General features: G+C 35.5%; 1 protein-coding gene across 5 annotated transcripts in view; it reads right to left on the bottom strand.

The window, feature by feature from the left end:
* Positions 1-20390, bottom strand: part of DMD (dystrophin) — a 1043683-nt gene that overhangs the window by 596438 nt on the left and 426855 nt on the right. For 4 of the 5 annotated variants that reach the window (XM_054291254.1, XM_054291257.1, XM_054291253.1 and 1 more), the window contains 6 exons: positions 19758-19931; positions 17875-18030; positions 14283-14453; positions 5153-5332; positions 3067-3195; positions 1308-1478 (listed from right to left, as the gene is read on the bottom strand). In XM_054291254.1, the coding sequence (XP_054147229.1) occupies positions 1308-1478; positions 3067-3195; positions 5153-5332; positions 14283-14453; positions 17875-18030; positions 19758-19931 (981 nt within the window). The remainder of the gene's footprint in view (positions 1-1307; positions 1479-3066; positions 3196-5152; positions 5333-14282; positions 14454-17874; positions 18031-19757; positions 19932-20390) is intronic. The other variant, XM_054291256.1, reaches the window with a different exon arrangement.

The raw sequence follows: 20390 nt of genomic DNA, 5'->3' as shown, positions 1-20390 counted from the left end.
GGAAGACATTTGCAGGCTGTGTTCTGAAGACACTGCATCTTGATAAGAATCTTTTGTCCCTTCTTTGAGTGAGCCCACTGAACCCCCAATAAGCCATCTACAGGCAGTCCCATTTTTCCCTAGGACAAGCAATAATTTCATAGGATCCCACCAAAGGCTGCATCAACTCTGACAGTTTACAATAACTTGGAAGTGCAAAGTAAAAGTGAGATGGAAATCCAGACTGCAGATAGCAGATGTTCAGAGCAAAAACATCAGACAACACAGTTCTTTGCAAAGATGTCCTCAGTCTACAGCTTGCATATGTCGAAGAAGTAGGTAAGAACCTGAAATGGCTGCAATACTACTGATGGCTACTAGGAAAAAAAATGTTACCTTTTTTTCAGAAGACATTATTTTGCTTCAGAAATGAAACCTAAATAAACGCAAATATCCACAGAGATATGCTGGTTAGGCAGGATACTGAGCTCTGCACAGATCCCAACAACTCATGGAAACCATTTCTCTTTGCTTATGCTTTTTGCCAAGCTTATTTCCTGCTTTGCCATGGATCTCTGTGCATTTTTTTCCAGTGTTTGTACAGTGACCAGCAGTAATAGTTTGGATCAGGATCTGGGCATTCCCATTATCCTCTATACCAACCCTCATGGCTGTCTCACTTAATCTGCTGAATAGCTCTTCAGAATAAAGCTGAAGAATAAAGGCAGCAAAATACCATGGAGAAAGTAGGTGGCTTATATCCTTCTTCATTCCAAATCAGTAGGCACAACTTGGCTAAAAATTGCCTAATCCACACTGAATTCAGATTTAGCAGTTATGCTAGTTCTACAGACGAGTAACTGAAGTAAAATTGATATAACCTCTACCTATTTCTATCTCCAGCATTGGTGAATCCCAATGTTAGTCATAGGAAAAGACTAACTTCACTTGAAGAAAAATTAGCTCTCAAAACCAAATCTATATGAAAAAAGGCTACTCATACTTTGTGAAGTTGGAGACTTAGTAATTCTCAGATGTTCATCTTTTGTAAGATAATGACATCATCATTGTTATATTCATGTAAATTCAGTGAATACTTCCAATTGTGAAACACTGAAATAATACCTTAATGCCAAAATCCCCAAATCGTCACACTTAATTAAAAAAGAAATCCTTAGTTTCTACATTGTTTTCCTTTTAAAGCTTAGTGTTGTGAGGAACTATAGCCTTATGCTGTTGCAATTGTGCACCATTGCAAACCACCATTTTTTATGCAAACACGAGCACCGTTTTTTATGCATCTCCTTTATGGAAGCAAGCCCTCCTACCTTCACACTCTTAATTCTCTGTGATACAGCTGCAAATCGCTGGTTGAGCTCTGAGAGTTTGGGCTCCACCACTTTCCTGCAGTGGTCCCCACGGTTTGCCATCAAGTCTCTGGCCTGGTCACGCACAGAGTCCACCTTGGGGTGAATGTCATTCAGCTCAGCCTTTAAGCGCTACAGTCCGTGAGCAAGAGACAGGGCTTGAAGTTAGTAATAAATGCAGAGAGAGAGAAAGAGAGAGAGAGAGAGAAAGTGTGCAAAGGAATAGGGAGCAAAACCACAAAGCAAATTCAGATAATTATGCATGAGTGTGTAAATCCAGTAGAAATACCTTGGATAACGTTCGCACTCGTATCTCTCAAATTTATAGCAGGAATGTATCTAAAGGTCTGTTTTAGTATCCCCTGGCTGAAAGTAATGGGGATCATTATTTCTAGGCAGATTCTTATCTGCAATAATATTGCAGCATATTTCAGGATGCACTAAATTATTCTATGTTCCTAAAGCTAGGAAGAGCTGCTGATTCATGTATTATAGAACTGGATGTGCAATTGTTGCTTTCAATACTGCTCAGGGTCATAGTTTAGACACGTAAAAATTACCAAATTTAAAAAAAAAAGGTTCTAATTTTTCTAATTTTGTCTACAAATCAGTCACAAATTACAAAAAAAAAAAAAAAAAAAAGAAGAAAAAAAAAACTGAGGGCAAAAACCTTTATCCTCTGCAATATTAATCTTAACAGTAGATCCCAGAACAGGCAGAGGCCAAAAATAGATAGCAAGGCATTTGGGAATCAGAAATACAGCTGGGCATTAAGAATTACATTTCACTGTCTGCATCAACTACCTTTGTGCAATGCAAACATAAATATAGGTATTGATAATTTTACTTTGTATCTGACAGTGGCACAATTGTTCATTCATCTACAAAAACCAGTCTCATAATCCTGCTGAGATCAATGAGGCATTGATTTATGCCCTAGAATTTGTAAAATTTTTCTGCAGTAAACGGCATCATTATGTCAGTGTCAGCAATACAATTCTGATTTTGATTTGCAAAGTCTACTCAGATATTACGAAATAACCATGGAGTTCATTACAAAGTAAAATTTCACATTGACTTCAGAAGAAAAAGAAAAGTCCCTTAAGATAATAATTTGATGTTGTTCTTAAGGAAGGTATTTTAAATGAGATATTTTAACATACACGTTCATATTACAAGATAATTTTTCATCATTTGGTCAAATGAAACAATTGGCCAACTAAAACCAAGATCTCTGATGCTACAGCTAGTTCAACATATAAAATTCTTGTCTGTGTTGCTGATCTGGCCTCAGTGTAAGCAATGTTTGTAGAATTAAGACAATCATAAGACAGAAATATCATACATATTGGAAAAATATCACAGAAAAACAGAAATACAATTAAAAATAAAGGGGACAGAAAATAAAAATATTTTTTTCAAACAAAATAAAATCTTGAGTTAAAGGAGTATTTTCCAGCAGACATGTGTTTAATAAGCTGCTGTTTTATCAACAGGAAGTTTCCAAGAATTATAATAACAATCTGGTTTTATTTCTGCAGGGATTTAATTTTGGTATTACAGAGCAAATTTATTAAGTAATCTACAAGTTGCCAGAGGGTAGCTTTAGCACAGAAAAAAGAATTTTAATCCATTTTTAATACCTTTTGAAATATGCTAGTTGTGATACAGTCCTTTTTAGAATAAAATTAATGCTTTCCAGTAAATCACATTTTTTTACCTTAAGAATTTCCTCTTTTTGCTGGGGTTTTTGTTTGTCAGATTCATCCAACAGTATTTCAGCACGATACATCCAAGTAGTGACATTAGCTACATTCTGATCAAAAGCCTCCATGTGCTTTTGATATTCCTGTGTGTGGAAAAGGTAAATACTGCATACAAAAAATGTAATCAGAACTGAAATAACAGCTGTAGTTATGCCAAGTGTGGCAAACATGCACACATTATGACAGGATGAAAACTTGTTTATTTTTCACAGTAACTTCTTGTTTTGTGAAGGATAGAATCTGCTGTTTGATTCCTTCACTTTGCATGTTAAGTTTCTTTAAAAAGACATTCTAGGAGAGAGAGAGAAGCTTGCAAAGTGACAGGCAGCAGGATGACAAAATCACAGCAAGACGCAGGTGTCGGCAGCTCAGCGAGGTGCTGAGAGGAACAGGGAGCTGTGAGCCAGGCCTACAGGAGCTGCAAAGGAGCATTTCCCAAGAACAAGGTACAGAATTCATTTTGGAAAGCCAGTCAATTGACTGAAACTCAGATGGCCACAAGGATGCACTTGCAAAATCACAGTCAAGACTGGGAGCTTTGTATCTAAACCTCCTGTGGACATTTCATGTAACTTCTCTGTTTTGACATTCTTCTCTTTAAAAGCTATTCAAGTTGATATACTGATAAATCTTAATTTCTCTGCTTCATTTAAAACTTTATCTTTTCAGGTGAGCTCACTAGAAAGTGGCCTGCGCATATCCCACACAATAAATATGTAGACCACATACCCAAAAACAAAGGTATTACTAGTTCTTCTGGCACCCAAATGTATCTACCTGTATTTTACACTGTTCTAAATGGGTAGAAACCCCTCAATTACCTCTCTTAGACCTTTTTATCATGTGTTTTAGCAAATGTTAACCACAGAATCCAAAGCAGGGAAAGAGAGAATGTACAGGAATACATAACTGTATCAACCTGTAAACTCCATTATATGCTTCTTACAATCAGTTCCACATTAAATCTGTGTACCTACATGACTCTGAATGAAATGCTGAAGTTTTCCAGATACTTTACTCAGCTGAGGAAGCCCTGTAGTGATGATGTATATTTATTGCCAAAGTATTCCTAAAGCAGTCATACAGACTCTAGTGGAGTTCCAACACATCAAGCCCTGAAAAGTCATGACAAAGGCCAACATACCCTTAAAAATCACTTCTGTTTCTCTGGGGTGAAATTGCATTCCCATGCTCTCAGGAACAGAAAGAGCATGCAAGATTTCCCAAAGCATTCTTACAGTCCAGTTGTTAAGACCCTTCTGCAGTTAAGGGTTCATGCTGTCACCTCTTCATGACAGAATGAATAAAGTTATGTGACTATCTGGAGTTTGAGGCAGCTGGGGATGAGGTTTCTGAATCTGTACAAAATGTGTATTAGGGGTTTTACTGTCTATTACACTTAATCCAGTCCCCTTAAGGAATTATCCCCACTTAAATGTGCCCTATAACATTATGCAAAGGAGGATCATGAAGTTCTGAAAGACCAAATCAGATCCCTTCAGCACATCATGTGTGCACTCTGAGAAGAGCTTATGATTTAGTTGCCTCTAAAATGAATTAAAACTCACACACACCAGAACTACCCTATCGACCAAACCAACTTGCAAGTGGAAACTTCTCTCCCACTTGTACTGTTCCAAACAGAAATTCTAATGCAGCCAAAAGTAGCTGATGTTGTTGGTATCAATGCTAAGACTTTCTCAGCTTACTTGACTATTATTTTTACTTGACTACTGAAGTAATCTCTGTCCTTTAAACTGCATTTGATTTATTAGGAAAAAAAAAAAACAAACCAAAACCAATGCAAGAACTGTTGAGACAGACAGGGTTGCAAACTGCTAACGATCAAGATTCCACTTGGTAATCAATGAGATTTCCAAAACATACACAGTGTACTAAGCAACAATCAATCTGATTGCCTGTGTACCTGTGTATTCAATAAGCACAGTCCAAGGCACCAGAAAAAGCACTTCTGTAAGGCTGGGCATGTACAGCTGGAAACTAACATTTCCTCTGCGTGAAGAAATGCATTTTCCTTACCAGTAAGAGATTGAACCATTCCTCAGCACGTGAAGTTACCGCTTTCCAGTTGCTGTTCAGCAGGCTGAGTTTATCATCCACAAGACTTTCCTTTCCTTTCATCACTGCCTTCAAATTCTCTCCTAAGTCACTGATGCTCTTAAGCTGGCCCTGGCGTTTCTCAATCTCCTTCCGTGTTGCCTACATGAGCAGAACAAGAAATAAAATTTCTGGGAATTAGAAATTACCCACACTAAGAACATGAAATGTTAAATCAGGCAGCAAGTTTATAAAAGAACGCACAGTCTTGCTTCCTATAGGAAGGAAAGGCATTCTGTAAAGAGCAGCAAATAGAAAGCAAATTGTTTCTCTTGAGCTCTGATAAAATTGAATATATTCTTCATCTTCTTGCAATAGCCTAATTTTCAAAAAATGCAAATTATCTTTCAGTGTTCAAAATATAGTTTCAATACTTAATTATTAAAAATGAATCAACATTTCATAATATTTATATGGAGATGTTAAAGTTAATTTTCATATAATAAAATTAGCTAGTTATCAAATGGTACATAAAGCTTACATAATAATTGGGACAATAATACACCATCATGATGACACCTTAAGACGGAAAACTCCATCAAATATAGTCTAGTAAATATTTTATTACTTTAATATTTGTAATTGCAATCTTTTTCAGAAGAAAGCATGATATTTTCTTCTGTTAATCTTGTTTCCTAATTGTAGAAATGCATATTTTCATTACCTTCACTTGAGATTTCAATCTGCAAACCAAAATACTAAAAATAAGCTATAGCCCATAGCATTTCTAAGCCTGATTGACTACAACACATATGCTGTGCTTTAAAGTCAGATTTCCAGCATCTCTTCCCACTGTTATCTTACCTTATAGATCTGATGTGTAAGGTTACATAATTTACTTATTTTTCATGTCTTAATATTCACTGCAACATACAAGATGTCTAACAAAAGGAACAAATCCCAACATATTTAGACAACATGTAAAAAAAGCAGGTGTTTAAATACTAAACAGTGAGATGACACAGTGCAAAGTACAGCAGTCTTACTGAATACTCAAGGAAAGGCACAACTCCTTACACCTAATTTCACATATAAGTGTTTTTATGAGAGAAATTTATTTGAGATCCACAGCACCTGATAGCAATGATCTAGGCATATAAATCTCTGCTTATAAAATAAAACTGCAAGCACAAAGTGTTCCAAGATGAACACAAACAGAACTTAGTAGAGAAGGAAGAAGCACTGGTCTTCAGAGACATGGATGTCTCACAGAAACCTAAATACAGTAAAATAAAAAAAGCTCTTCAAACAAATGGCAAAACCAATACTTCCATCTCAGGATGAATGCTGTTATGCAGTAGAACCTCACCTTTATGACCTCCACACTATCATATCTCTCATGGTCACAGATCAGTATTATTTTGTGGATAGTGTATTGACAGTGAAAGCAGAATGTTCATTTTTCAATAAAGACAGTATAAAATTTTTCTTTTTGGTAAAATAGAACCTTAACAGTACCTTCAACTTATTCAGTGTGTCATGTTTAAAGCAGCAGCTCACTTCCTATGCTTAACAAAATTCAGGATCTCATTTTGCAATGTTATTTCACAGAAAAAACTTTTAAACTAGTATTTCATGCAAGTATGAGCAATTTTCCCCATGCTATCAATTTTCTAAAATACACAGGATATGTAATAGAAGCAAGGCATGATTGATGCAAATTATTAGAAATATACTATATAATTATAGAATTTGAAAAGGAGAGTTTAAAATTTCAGCAGGTCCTTGTCAGATTAAAAGAAAAACATGCCCTCTTCTAGTGCTGTTTTATTTGTTTCACAGTAGGTGCAAAGTGTCATCATGAAAAAAGAATAACACAAAGGATATAATTTACCCTCAACTGAAGATGGAAAATTTTGATCAGGTTTCTTTCATTTTCTAAACTATTTTCTTTCATTTGGAAAAGACTCTCTGAATTGTATTTACCATGGGTTGTGGTTTCTTTTGTATTTTACACTTATGAAAATGATGACCAATCTTGGGGTATATAAATAAATATTAATCCCAACTAGTAAACAGATGGACCAAACAATTAAATGCCTGTTAAACAAAACTGTTACCCAAAAACCACATGTGTAATTCCCTATGTGTAAGAAACACATTATTTCCTTTCAAAATATAGAATTACTGTAAACTAAAGACTTAATGCACCTCTGGGCAATATGGATTCTAACTCCCTCGTGTAATTGCAAGTAAGACACATGAATCACACTTCCTGTCATTGTCTTAAAAAACATTGTGGCCCTCAACAAAACACTGAAGGGACAAAAGCATCTTCCTCAATACTTTAAATCTCCATTATTACAAGTTCTGAATACAACTGAAAAACTAGCAGGGTCTGTAAAGTCAGTGGGATTCCCCTCTGCATTATCAGTTACGACTTCCTCTGTAGGTTATGAAGTGCCCCAGGTAAACTGACTTGCTTTCACAACTTCAATAAGACCTTTTTGGTTTGTTGTTTTATTTGGCATCTCTTCATTATATCCCTAAGAATTTCCCATTTTTCTTTCCAGTATTACTAGAAAGTAATAGTCTACACATACTTTGCTCACTGCAATATAACAGCACTGTTAAATTCTCTGTAAGAAAAAAATCAAAAGTATTACTATTAATTCAACAACATTACATGAAACAAAGAAGTATGTGTCATGATGCCAGGATTTAACTAAGATTATTTCAGTAAAAGTCAGGGAGTGGCTTTTAAATTCTCCTAATTTTTAAAGAGGAATTTCCACACAGTCTTGCTGGATTTATGCTCCTTTCTGGTTGCCATAACATGAAATTGCATTCCAGCTGTGTGGTTTATTTGAAAACATATATAAAAGTTGTAGAATTTAAATTACAGAATTAATAGAATTAGCTTTGCAAGTTAAAAATTACATTTTAAACATGTAAAACCTTAAAAAATCTCCAAACCCCCAAGTCCCAAACACTACCACAATGTGTACAAGATGAAACATCAACAAATAAAGTGGTTAAACTCTTCCCAGAAGGACTAAGCAATTTATATATTTTGATTTTGTGTGCTTATCAGGGTGAAACTTTGTTACATAAATAAAATACAGAAATATAGCAGTTGTGAAGAAGCTATTTTTCTGATATAATTATGGCATCTTGGGGAAACAAAAACATGTAAACAAAAGATTGAACTAAAAATCCTAACACTGAGCATTCACTTACAGCTGTGAAAATTTATCAACAATGTTGAACAACTCCAAAACAGTTTTTATTCTTCGACTGTTTATCATTATAATGAAGTTGTTACATTATTTTTTTTTCTTTTAAAACTAGTACATTTATTTATAAAACAAACTCTCATCCAAGTGTGTATTACCTGCTGGAATAGAAAGGCTCCATAAATCCTTCCAGGAAAGATATCTCCATTAAAATATGTATACAAATTACACAGATTATATTAAGGATATATATATAGAGAACTTCTCCACATATGGCACTATTTAAGATCACATCTACTACCAGATACAAGAGTTAAGATGATGTGAATTTCTCCGCAATCAAATATCAGTCATTCAATTAGACGAAATTTTGAAGGGAGTCTTTGGAAGAAGCTCCTGTACGTCTACTTTTCTGAAGTACCAGTTATGGCTATTTGGTACAAAATACCACAATGGAAATTTCCTGACCCAAACAATTAATTTGTGTTTCATGGCGGAAATGTTTCCTTTGCTTTTTAAGGAACTGTTATTCTTTTCTCACTCATGGTCATAAGAAAAATGTTGGCCACCTGCTTTAATCAAAACTGGGGATTACACCACCATGGAACTCCAGGGCTTCAACATTTCAAGGAGAAATGGCATCTAGGTTCCTGGCATCCAGGAAATCAAAGCAATCAGACAGACCCTGGTGCAACTCTGCATGCAGAGCATGTCTCAGGTGATTATTTTCTAATCCCATTCCCAGAAACATCAGAATGGAAAGAGGAAGAATCTGAGCTTCCCTTGTGCCAGTTTCATTCATCAGAACCTCAGGAAAGGAGTTGCAGTACAAAATAAAAGTTCTGTTTAAAAAAACAGCTTTGGATAGGTTGAAATCTCTGCCAAAGGGAGACCATGCTGCAGCGTGTAGGGATGAGCTTTGCTGAGAATTTATAAGTGGTTTGTAGCTGCATACAGTAGGTAATATTTTCCCTACTTTACATATGGATCCATAGGATGACAGGATGAATCATGTTACAACAAATAATTGCAGTTCCCTGTGCAGATATTTACATTTTGAGTGGTGTTTGCAGTCCTGTCTCTGATCCCATTGTGCTGTGACATACTTTTTATCTTTCAGTTTACTAAAATATACTTACAGGTTTTTTTACAAAACAGTTACAACTGTTTTGTTTTCTTGTTTCTTTTTTTTTTTTTTTTTATGGTTTTGGTTTACTGCGATGATTTTTATACATTCATCCCATCATCAAATACCAACTAGGAATTAATTGTGTTTGTAAACAGAAGTTACATAGAAATGGGTTTCTTGGTGTTTTTGTGGATTTTATTTTTTTGTTTTGGGTTTTTAAATTATTATTGCAATATTTTGTTGGTTTGGTTTGTTGTTCTGAAGATGTGGTAAAAAGAACTTCTGAGCTATATTTTATAATGATAAAACGACTATGTACCAAGATGAACTAATGATGTTTTTTTCCAAACAAACCAGAATTGTAATAAAATGCAAGGGATAGTATATTTAGTCATGATGGTCATTAACATATGCAGACTAAAAAACACAACAACAATGAATGAGTGAAGAAAACTTCTCTGTGCCTTTACACTGCCTGTGATCTTTGGATTACTTGAAAATACTCTGCAATTAGAATCTTTCTAAAAGAAATTTGGTGGCTCAGCTCTCACAGGTGGGATTGCAGAATTAATCAGAAGCTGACATTATGGTCTTCTCAGTGGTTGATTATACATATTTATTTGTTTATTTACAGCACATCTTTTATTTTTTATTGCATTTTGGTCAGTGACTATGAATCAGTTGACACAATTTACAGTTTGTCTTCTTCTATGGATATTACTGACAGGAAATATGCTGCTAAATGTAATTCTAAGTACTTCAAGTCAACTTTATACTCACTGGTATTACACACTGTGTTAAAAAATCAGATTAAAGCATTGGCAGTGTCATACTGCTGATAGTAGGGAGTGATACAGAATTTTTCTGGTAATACCATCTGCCATTTCCTTTTTAAGAACATGATTTTCTGGCAATCTAATTCTTATCAGTCCAGTTTCTGATTAAAAGACAAATAAACCCTGCAGTTTTTAATGTCTTCAGTGATAAATATGTTCACTAAATCAGAATTCTAATTATAAACGGATTTCTAATATACGATGTTTAATGACTATCTTTCCACCCGCGTGTCATTTTTCTTATCTATTATAAACAGAGCTGAATTCAAATGGAAAGATTTAACTTGTCTCTACTGAGCAGAAAGGCAGGATTTACAGTCTTCAGTATATTGCCCATCTCATTTCACATAACTCAGCCAAGTTTTTGTTCCATTCCTTGAAAAATTCTACACAGGAACAAATACCACATTTCCCTTGATGTCCAGATTAATGGCATCTTTCATTAGCTTATTTTCCTTTTCAAGATGGACATTCCTTTTTACTTCAAGGTGTTTATACCTTGAAGACAACGTTCAGATGTATGATTTCTTTTATTGTCAACTCTATAATTATCTTTGTAACCCTCTGAGTAATCTTCACTTTTAAGAAGACTTGGGTGCTGAAAATGAATTAGAAATAAGTGCACTAATAAATATAACTGCTTCCTTGTCCTGTAAAAAAAAAAGATTATTAGCTCTCTGCTTAGATATATTGACAGCAGCACACATCTAATTTTCAGTTCATTTGCACTATTGAATTCTCCTCTCTCTATCTCTCTCTCTTCATTTTCCATCTTTGTTTTTCCGCAGACTTTTGTCACAATGGGAATCTGCTGGGCTTAATTCATCTCCCAGTGCATTTCATTAGATTGGATACTGTCTTTGGCAGCCTACTTACCCAGGAAGTCCAAAGCCCAAAGCTGTGACATTAATCAGCTACTGTGAGGCTCTGGTTCTGGGGACTAAATTATTGATGTACAATTTTGTGTGATGCCTCAATGAAATCCACATAGGAGCAGCAGCATCGTACGTATTTATGAAGTCCCCACAAGAATTTTAAAGTGTCCAGGATAAAATGCAGCACTGTCTCCTAGTGGGAGCAGATTCTTTAGGAAAAAGCACAATCCACATAATTTCTATAAATATTTACACTTGTAAATCTAGGCTTTGCCACATATACTACCTGTTGGATTGTTCCACATTAGAAGTCTGCTTACATATATGTGAATATTTGCTTATATTTCCTAAAAGGCAATATTAAAATGGAATTTCGAAAGCCACTCAATATATACGTATTTTGCCAAGAGGCAGCTGCTCTCACCCAAAGTTGTTTGTTCTTTTTTTAGTGATGAACTGACTGGAGGGGAAGAGCTGACGTACTACATGAGTTTGGATTGTAATGAAGGCTTTGGGGAGTATTTGAAACCAAAATATCCTTTTTACCAGTTTTTCCTTCAAAACTTTATGTATCAATTCCCTGTGAGAATTCACAGTACTCAACAGCACTCTTTAAGATTAGAAGGCAGAATGGTTCCTGTCTGATATATTTTTTTTCATGTTAATAGTTCTGATTTTAATTAGCTCTTTTTACTTTTTTAATTGTCTTCAGATAAGGAATACATTGTACTTTTTGTAGCAAGCTTAAGACACAACAAAGGCTTCCCACTGTGCAGGTGCACTAATCATCAGGTTTTTGGTCCTAATTATGCAACTTCAGAATCACTAATGTTTGTATCTAACAATAAAGTGATATTAAGGACAAATCTTTCTCTTTAAACCCCTGAGAAACTACATACATCTGTATGTATGTAAGCATGCATGTATGTATGTCAGGAACATGAAGTGCATGTTTCTGTTTCAGTAGAACTGTACTGTGTAGTCACCACCGAAGATTATTTTTATTTTACCGAGTGAATGGCCTAACTACCTAGCAGGTCAGTTTGGGGATGTTAAAACATGAAGATTTTCTAATTTGTCTCTTAAATATATGACATTTATCCTTTGTTATGGGTGTTAGAGAGTCACTGGAAAGCTGCCCAGCAGAAAATAAGTTGGGGGTGCTGGTTGACAGGTATGAACGTGAGCCAGGTGTGCCCAATGGCACCTGGCCTGGATCAGCAATAGTGTGGCAGCAGGACCAGGGCAGGGATTGTCCCCCTGTGCTCGGCACTGGTGAGGCCACACCTCAAATCCTGTGTCCAGTTTTGGGCCTCTCACTGCAGGAAAGGCACTGAGGGGCTGGACTGAGTGCAGAGAAGGGCAGCAGAGCTGGGGAAGGGTCTGGAAGGTCAGTCATGTAAGAAGCAGCTGAGGGAGCTGGGGGTGTTCAAACTGGATATTTAAGCACTGGAATGGGATGTCCAGGGAAGTGGCAGATTCACCATCCCTGGAAATGTTGATGAAACAACTGGACACGGCACTTAGTGCTTGGTTAATTGCCATGGTGGTGTTCGGCCAAAGGTGGAACTCCAGAACCTTGGTCTTTCCAGCCTTCACGATTCTATGATTCTAAGATCACAATATCAGTCCAGAGAAATGAGAGGAACTGTGCAAAATTTACTGCAGGAAAAGCAGAAAGTGAAAATGAGAAAACATCAGGCAACGATAGGAGAGAACAATGGGGGTTGCAGTGATTTAGTTTTTGATTTGAAAGTGAAAACTGCATTAGTCAGGCAGTAATTTTAGTTAGTTTTGGACATCACTTTTAGGGACAGATGATCAAAAAAAAGAGCTCTAAACCTAACAAAAGATGTGTAGACTGTGGGTTTTTTAATTGTTGTTGTTGTTATTCTAGTATTTGGTTTGCAAATCATCATTGCATTTTAAGGCTAAAGACACTTTATCAAGCTCAGAAACTTGAAAGGATTAGTTAGAACCAAAAAAAAACCCAATCCACAAAATAAATTTTACTCAAGTGCCTTGAATCTTCATTGCCGTTAAAAAATCAGGAAGATTGCTTGTGTATAATTCATTATAATTCCTATAATGCATAGTGAAACTAGTAAAATCTTTAGAGGATTTCTCCCATTAAACAAAGCAGAAGTGGTTTTGGTCTTTTTCCCAAACCTCCAATACTGTTTAAGGGGATTTTTTTTTGTTTCGAAATTATATAGAAACACTTGTTTAAAATGCTGCTGGCTGCACCCAGTTACTTGAAATTTTGAAGCTTTGGATAATGCCGACCATAGTGTTCTCTAAAATGCAGATTTTTGTTGTGTGAATAATGATTACTTGGTTTGTTTATGACCTCAGCTAGATTGGATTTCTATTACATGTGCAGAAACTGAAATAGATTAGCTACTGCTGAGTAATAAAGTGCCAATTTTTAGCATCACACAGAAATACTCTGTTTATACAGACATCTTGCATTCCTCAGCTCCTGTAAAATGTTTATTTAAACTGTGATTTAGAGGAAAATTTTGATTTAGGCTTTGAGTTTTAACCTGAAAGATGAGTTCAGGGTGAAGTCTCATGAAAGTAGAAAGCCCTCGGAATGCAAAGGAATGAGCTATAAATCTAAGAGTAAGAAAACAAATATCCTGGCTGCTATGTGAACACGTAGAACATATAGTGTTCTGGCATCTTTAATCTTTCATCTACTGTTTAATACCTTTCTAACCATCAGTAGAACGGTGTAAGAGATCTCTACTTATGTGGATACTGGGTGGTTGATTTATAGTACTCTAAAAAATTAAATTCTAACTTTAAATTCATCTCAGTGAAGATTAATGCAACGTGAAGGTGAATTGTGCTATTGATCTCTGAAGAGACAAGAAGGTTTAAACTTTTCTGAGCACTAACGTTAATGCGAGATAATGCCAAAACATTCACAAAGTTCCACTAACTAAAACGCCACAATTGTTAATTCTTTTTCTTTATCATGAAAGAAATCTACCTTTCTGCAATATTCACATGTGTGTGTTGAATTGTTACCTTGCCCCAGGCAATTTCGGCATCCAAATTGCTCGGCATCCCCTGCGCCGCGGATCTCTTTGTCAGTTCCGCGTCAGTCGCTGCGAGCCACTCTGTCAGGGCATTGATCTCCTTCCGCAGCTTCCGGGACAATTTCAAGCATTTCTCTAACTCCTGCTTTTTTTCTGTCACCTGCAGAAAGAATAATTGTGATTATTAACCCTTCAGTGTAGCAGGTCTGATGGCTTTCATATGACATTCTCCGTAGGCCACCTTTCTATAAAATCTAGACTTGGGGTTCCACAGGTGAAGTTGCACTTTTAGTACAGGTAGGTCTTGATTTTTTTCCTCTCAGTATCAGTAATTTTGCTGCTAGAATGCAAACACTTACAAGAAAATTATGTGCAAAAATATGCATTGAATGTGAACTACTAACAGTGCTCCACCTCCTCCTCCTCTGTTTTGAAGTTGTGCATACCAAATTAATTTAGAACAACTGAACTAACAGTTTTTCCTAGAGACAAAAAATAGATGTTGAAACCGTTCAAAGGGCATATTTTAATATAGGTGGCCATGTAGGAACTGGTATTCCTCAATGTTTTTTTCTGTGTAGCTAAGCTGCATGGAAGAAAAGACATACCAGCCAAAAAAAGCCTGAAAACTTGAAACACAATGTCACTGAATAATGTCAAACCAAAGCAGCACATTTAACTGTAAGGTTTTAATTTTCTGAATGCTTTGGATGTAAAGTACTCGGGATGACCTCTGCTTTAAAGCTCTTTTAAACTTGGTACATGGTACCTGGAAAGAAGGCTGAGTATTTACGTTGCCTTGACTGTCTCACACGCATTTTGAAAGAACAGGGCAAATACAGCATTTCTTGCAAGCCCTGAGACTCCTCAGGGAGAAGAAGAAAAGGTTTTACTTAATTAGCAGAGAAAGTAGAAGAGTAAATTAAGAGAACTTAGTTAGGGAAACTACACTACAATAGACAAGAGGCAACTGGAAGCAGAAAATAACAATTAATAAATTATGCTGTGATGAAGTTCAAAAAAACCCAATCAGAGATGGAGGATTAAAAGTGTCCCATAGATCACTAATATTAAAAAGAAGTTCCTAATTAGCTTGAATGTCAAATAGTAATCCCATTAAGACTGCAGCCGCTGATTTTTATTTAAGCATTTTAAAATAGAAAAAAACTTTCTACAGTGGTAGAGAACTGCATCTACTAAAACTATTTTCTACTTTGCCATTAGGAACAAGTAGTGGTACAATGATCAAATGGATTCGTAGATCAGCTGCCAAGGAGAATCTGAGATTTTAAAATGTAACAGGATGTTACAAGGTTAGGTACATGGCTTTTGCTATCCCTGAGTAAGGAGATGAGATTTGCCTAGGGAATAACCTATACAGTGTCCTGATAATTTATTATCACTCTGTAAAAGCTTACTACTGAAATCTCATAACATTTTTCACTGAATATGCTTTATGTGCTTTCTTGCATGCCAAATTTATTAAATGAGACCACAGAACTTACAGTCAGGCCAAGAGGTAAATCCCTGGGAAGGACCATAAAACTCAGCTTTTTAGAGCTCTATTCACACATGGAGCCAGGTTTTCCCCCTCTTCTTCTGAAGAGTGTAATAACAATTGTAAATAACATTACTTAGCAGCAATACAATGCAAAGTGCACTATCCTGAGCCTGAGTGCCTGTTTAAGAATTTTAAACACTTGGTATATTACAAAATGAAGTTACTGATACTTGTCAAAACAGAGAGAGAATAGTTTGTTCCTATATACATCTTTAACCTGTGTTTATTATATAAATAATAAAATATCACCATACACATTGCATCTATCCAGAGGTTACTGATTAACCAGTTTGTTAGTACTTCAAATGTAAAGTATTTTCTACAAAAAATAGGAAACAGTGCCCTCTAAAGGCCTTCTGGGTCAGAAAATGTGATCGTGAGTTACTTCATTTATGAGGGGGCCTTTTGAAACAGTACCTACAAAATCACACAGGTGAACCTATGCTTGAAGACATTTTTTTCCCTCAGACCATAAATTTCAGTCCTGAGACTTACAATTAGTTATAAATATTGTTATTTTTCTCTTAAAATGTTTTTGTGTCCATGCAATAATTAGTGCTGATAATGGCTATTCAATTCCTTTATTTCTATATATCTGGGCTTCTGTGACTTTCTCTTAAACTGTTAATTACCATGCTGAGTAAAATTAAATGTGAGAAATTCCACCTAGGGCAGCAGAGCTAAGCCCAGCACTGCACATTTTTGAGACACATCAATTTGCAATATGGCTCACTTCAAGTCACTAATGGCTCCCTAATGGTACATTTTTATCCCTTCATTAGATAAGAGAGGCTTCCTACAATAATAGCACCTGTTTGCTGTTAATTTAAACATAATGCAGGAATAAATGCCACAGTTTTTTCTAAAATAATGGAGAGCTCAAACATATTATCCAGTCCCAAAGGACAGCTATCTGCACCTACTGAAGCTGACTCCAGTTTTCCTGACACTCAAAAGATTGATGTCTCTTAATACCTTTACTTTCTAGCAAGAGAGAACTGCTTAAATTCAGATTCCCTAATGAGTATTATCTCTGTCAAAAGTAACAGAACTCTTATTGCTTTATCATACTGTAGTAACCAAGGTTTGAGTCTCATTATCTGTTTAAACCACATACTGGCTCTCAGGATTACCATGGGCTCATTTTCCTAGCTATTAATAATTTATTATTTGAATAATTTATAATTTTAAAATTAAGAATTTGCTTCCTGTCCCGTTTTGTGTTTTTCAAGTGCATGAATTTTAGAAATAAACAGACAGGTATTATTTGTCATTCACAATTTTCATTCATCCAGTCACAGCACCAAACTCAATCTCATCCTACAGTTTTTATAAGTTCTTTCAGAAGTTCTAATGAGGGCAAGAGAAACTAAACAGAGTAATGAAGGATATGTGTTAACTGAATTATTTAAATGAAGTCTTCTTTAGGATAATGCCACAATGTCTCTTCTGACTCTAGTTAATATTGGTTAGGTCCCTGTCCATCCTACTCTGTTTAGGTTTTGCACAAGTGCCTCTTGAGGAAAGCTCCAGTGACAAGAGGTTTTTTGAACAACAGATTTTTGAACAGCAAGAAATGGAAATTATATATTTTAAGATCTATACAGTCAGAGGCAGTAGTAATTTAAAAGGTAGATTTTTCTCTTTTATGAAGCAGACCTATAAGTAAAACTTGATCTAAGTAATTTCCTAATCTGAAGTGATTCTTTGAGGCATCAGAATGAAACAACATCCCCCATCCGAACTCTAAAAAAAAATGAACTAGCGGGAAAAAAAATACATTATTAAGAAACCAAAATTTTGAATTGCAATAGAGGAATTTTTTTCTTTTTTTAGGTTGTTGTTTTTTTTTCTTCAGAGCAACTGAATAGCCATGCGGGCGATTGCCTTTGCCTCCACTCCTTCTCTCCCACTGGAACAACCTTGAAAGGACCCAGTAAAAAATCCCATTTACTTACCACACCAAGATTACTTTTCACTTTGCCAGTACATGGTTTTATATTAAAAACACAGAACTTACCTTTGCACCTAATTCATTATATTGCAGCTTCAAAGCTGTAAGCCTTTCATCCAGTTCCTTTGGGTTCTCAGTCTGCTGCTTCTGAACAATCTGCCTCCCAGTTTTTATCACTGTTTCCACTTCAGACTTCACCTCACTCAGGTTTTTATATAATTTCTAATCAAAAAGAAATATTAAAGTGAAACACCACCATTAAAACAAGAAAAATAGAAAAGACCATTGGAAGTGTTCAGAATCCAAATTCAGAACAGTCCATCTTTACAAACAGTGACCTCAACCTCACTAAAGACTAATTAACTAAATTAATAACTAATTTTAGTGATAGAAATGTTATACATGAGAAAGTACACATCATTATTAATTGGTTTCGTCTGTGACAGATGTTGTTTTAAAACTTAGAGAATGCAGTATTAAAACAACCACAGGTATCTTCTGTCAACTCATACAGAATGCTGGATGTATTTGAACAACAAATACCCATTAGTTTTTAAAATCTGACATTTTTTCATACTGCTAAATCTAGAGACTGGAAGGATAGAGGATTACCCTACATTTATTAAGTGTCATACTCTAAAATATTTAGCTAATAAAAGTAACAAAATGTGTTGGACCTACAATTACTACTTTATTTACTTAGAGTAGTATATATGTAGTCTAATTCCTTTCTAGTTGCTTAATATGATAATAAATTCTTCATTCCTGAAAAGTGGCCAGCAAATTAGGAAGCTGTTGTATGATGCACATAAATTATCGAAATTCTGAATATATACTACAATTTGATTTTGAAAAACAGGAGGAACATTATGAGAATCCTATTAGTTAAAGATGCTCTAAAATCACTATAAGTTTTCCACAAAATACATCAGGGCTGCAAAGTCAGCTGCTGAGTGAAGACATATTAATTCAGTACAGGGCTTCTAACTACCACATCATTCTAATAAAAATTCCATTCTCACAAGAATATGAATTAAGGTGCAAATTTTTTCTTCTTTCATCTAAGAAAAATGAAAGATGTAAAGCAATAACATTGACTTGTCCCATGCTCATTTTTAAAATTTAAATTCTTTCTACATTTACATCTGAAGGAGGTTGGGAAGGGGAAACCTTCAGGCATGTCATTGCCCCAGTAAAAACAAGATCCACAGAAAAACCCCAACAAACAAACCAAACATAGCTGGAAAAAAAAAAAAAACAATCAAAGCCACAAAACCCCAACCCCCCCCCAAAAAAAAGAAAACCAAAAAAACCCCCCAAAACCCCCAGAAAACCTCCAAAAACCCCAAAAAAACCCAGCTACCTTTGCTGTTATAATCTTCTATTTATGATCATCATCAAGAATGAGGTGTTTAGCTTTATTTATTTAAGGGGAGCAGGATTATAGTGATATTAAAGCGATATGTACAGATTTTCCTCATATTCTTTAGGACATATTCAGGTCACCTTTTGCTCTTGAACTGAGAGAAAGCCACCTCATGGAAGTTTTAATGTATGGTTTTCCATTTCTCTTTGTGTTTCCTGGTTAAAATAGATTTGTGTTCCGTACCATCTCTTTTGGTTATGTAATAGAGTTCCTTGACTATGGAATGTTGCAGAAAATAGAGCCAATATGGGGAGATAAATTCAATTGCCGGACAAGAACTGGGAATTAGAAAGGGACCCTAACTGGCATTCTCATTCTTTCATAGTGAAAGTGCACATCTAGAGTTCTGAAGGGAAATTTTATTATTTTTCTGGATTTTTTGTTTGTTTGGGTTTTGGATTTTTTTTTTTTTTTTTTTTGTGTAACAGATACTTTGTTTCCTATCTTCATTAAGGACAGTAATCTCTAATTTTTAGCTTTCTCTGCATAGAGCCAGAAGAAAGACAGCATCCTGAATATTCACCATGCAATGATCCAGCTGTGATTGTACTACTTCCTGCTCAACACTCTTCATCTCCAGCTTGGGCACCTGCAATTTCACCTCATCTAGAATTCTTTTGCATTCTTGGAGGCGCTGTTCAAAGTTGGCTGGCTTCTGGAACAAGCGGAACTTCACGGACACATCCTGCAGCTTTTTCTGAAAAGAAAACATGAGCAAGAAGAAAGTGTGAAATCAAACCAAATCAATGCTGAAGACAAGTCAGCATTGTCACAGAATACTTGGAATACATTGTCAATCAGCAATTTCTTATTAAAAGAATATAAAACTTTTGGAGAAAATGCCAGTGGCAGAGAATCCTGGGTCTGCATTGGGGGATAAAAATTCTTCCATCATCCATGGTACTGAATGGAGCAGAGCCTGAGGTTAAAGAGCCTGTGTACACACATAAAGAAAGGGAGAAATTTTATATTTTTCAATATGTAAAATGTTCAGGGGTGTGGGGAGAAGTAAAATTTAATGATTTAAAGATAAGCCATCCACATGGGAGAGTGAATGCTCTTCAACTCTATCAGTTGCTGCTTCTTTGTATGAGGAAGGAAACTTTTGGTCCTTCAAAGAAACCTAAATAATGTGGCTTGGCAGTAAGTAGGTCTA

Source organism: Melozone crissalis, unplaced genomic scaffold (assembly GCF_028551555.1).
Source record: "Melozone crissalis strain CALT ecotype California unplaced genomic scaffold, PUWL_Pcris_2 ptg000090l_1, whole genome shotgun sequence".
NCBI lineage: Eukaryota > Metazoa > Chordata > Aves > Passeriformes > Passerellidae > Melozone > Melozone crissalis.
The sequence above is the reverse complement of the archived record's forward strand: the minus strand, read 5'-3'. Positions and strand labels throughout refer to the sequence as shown.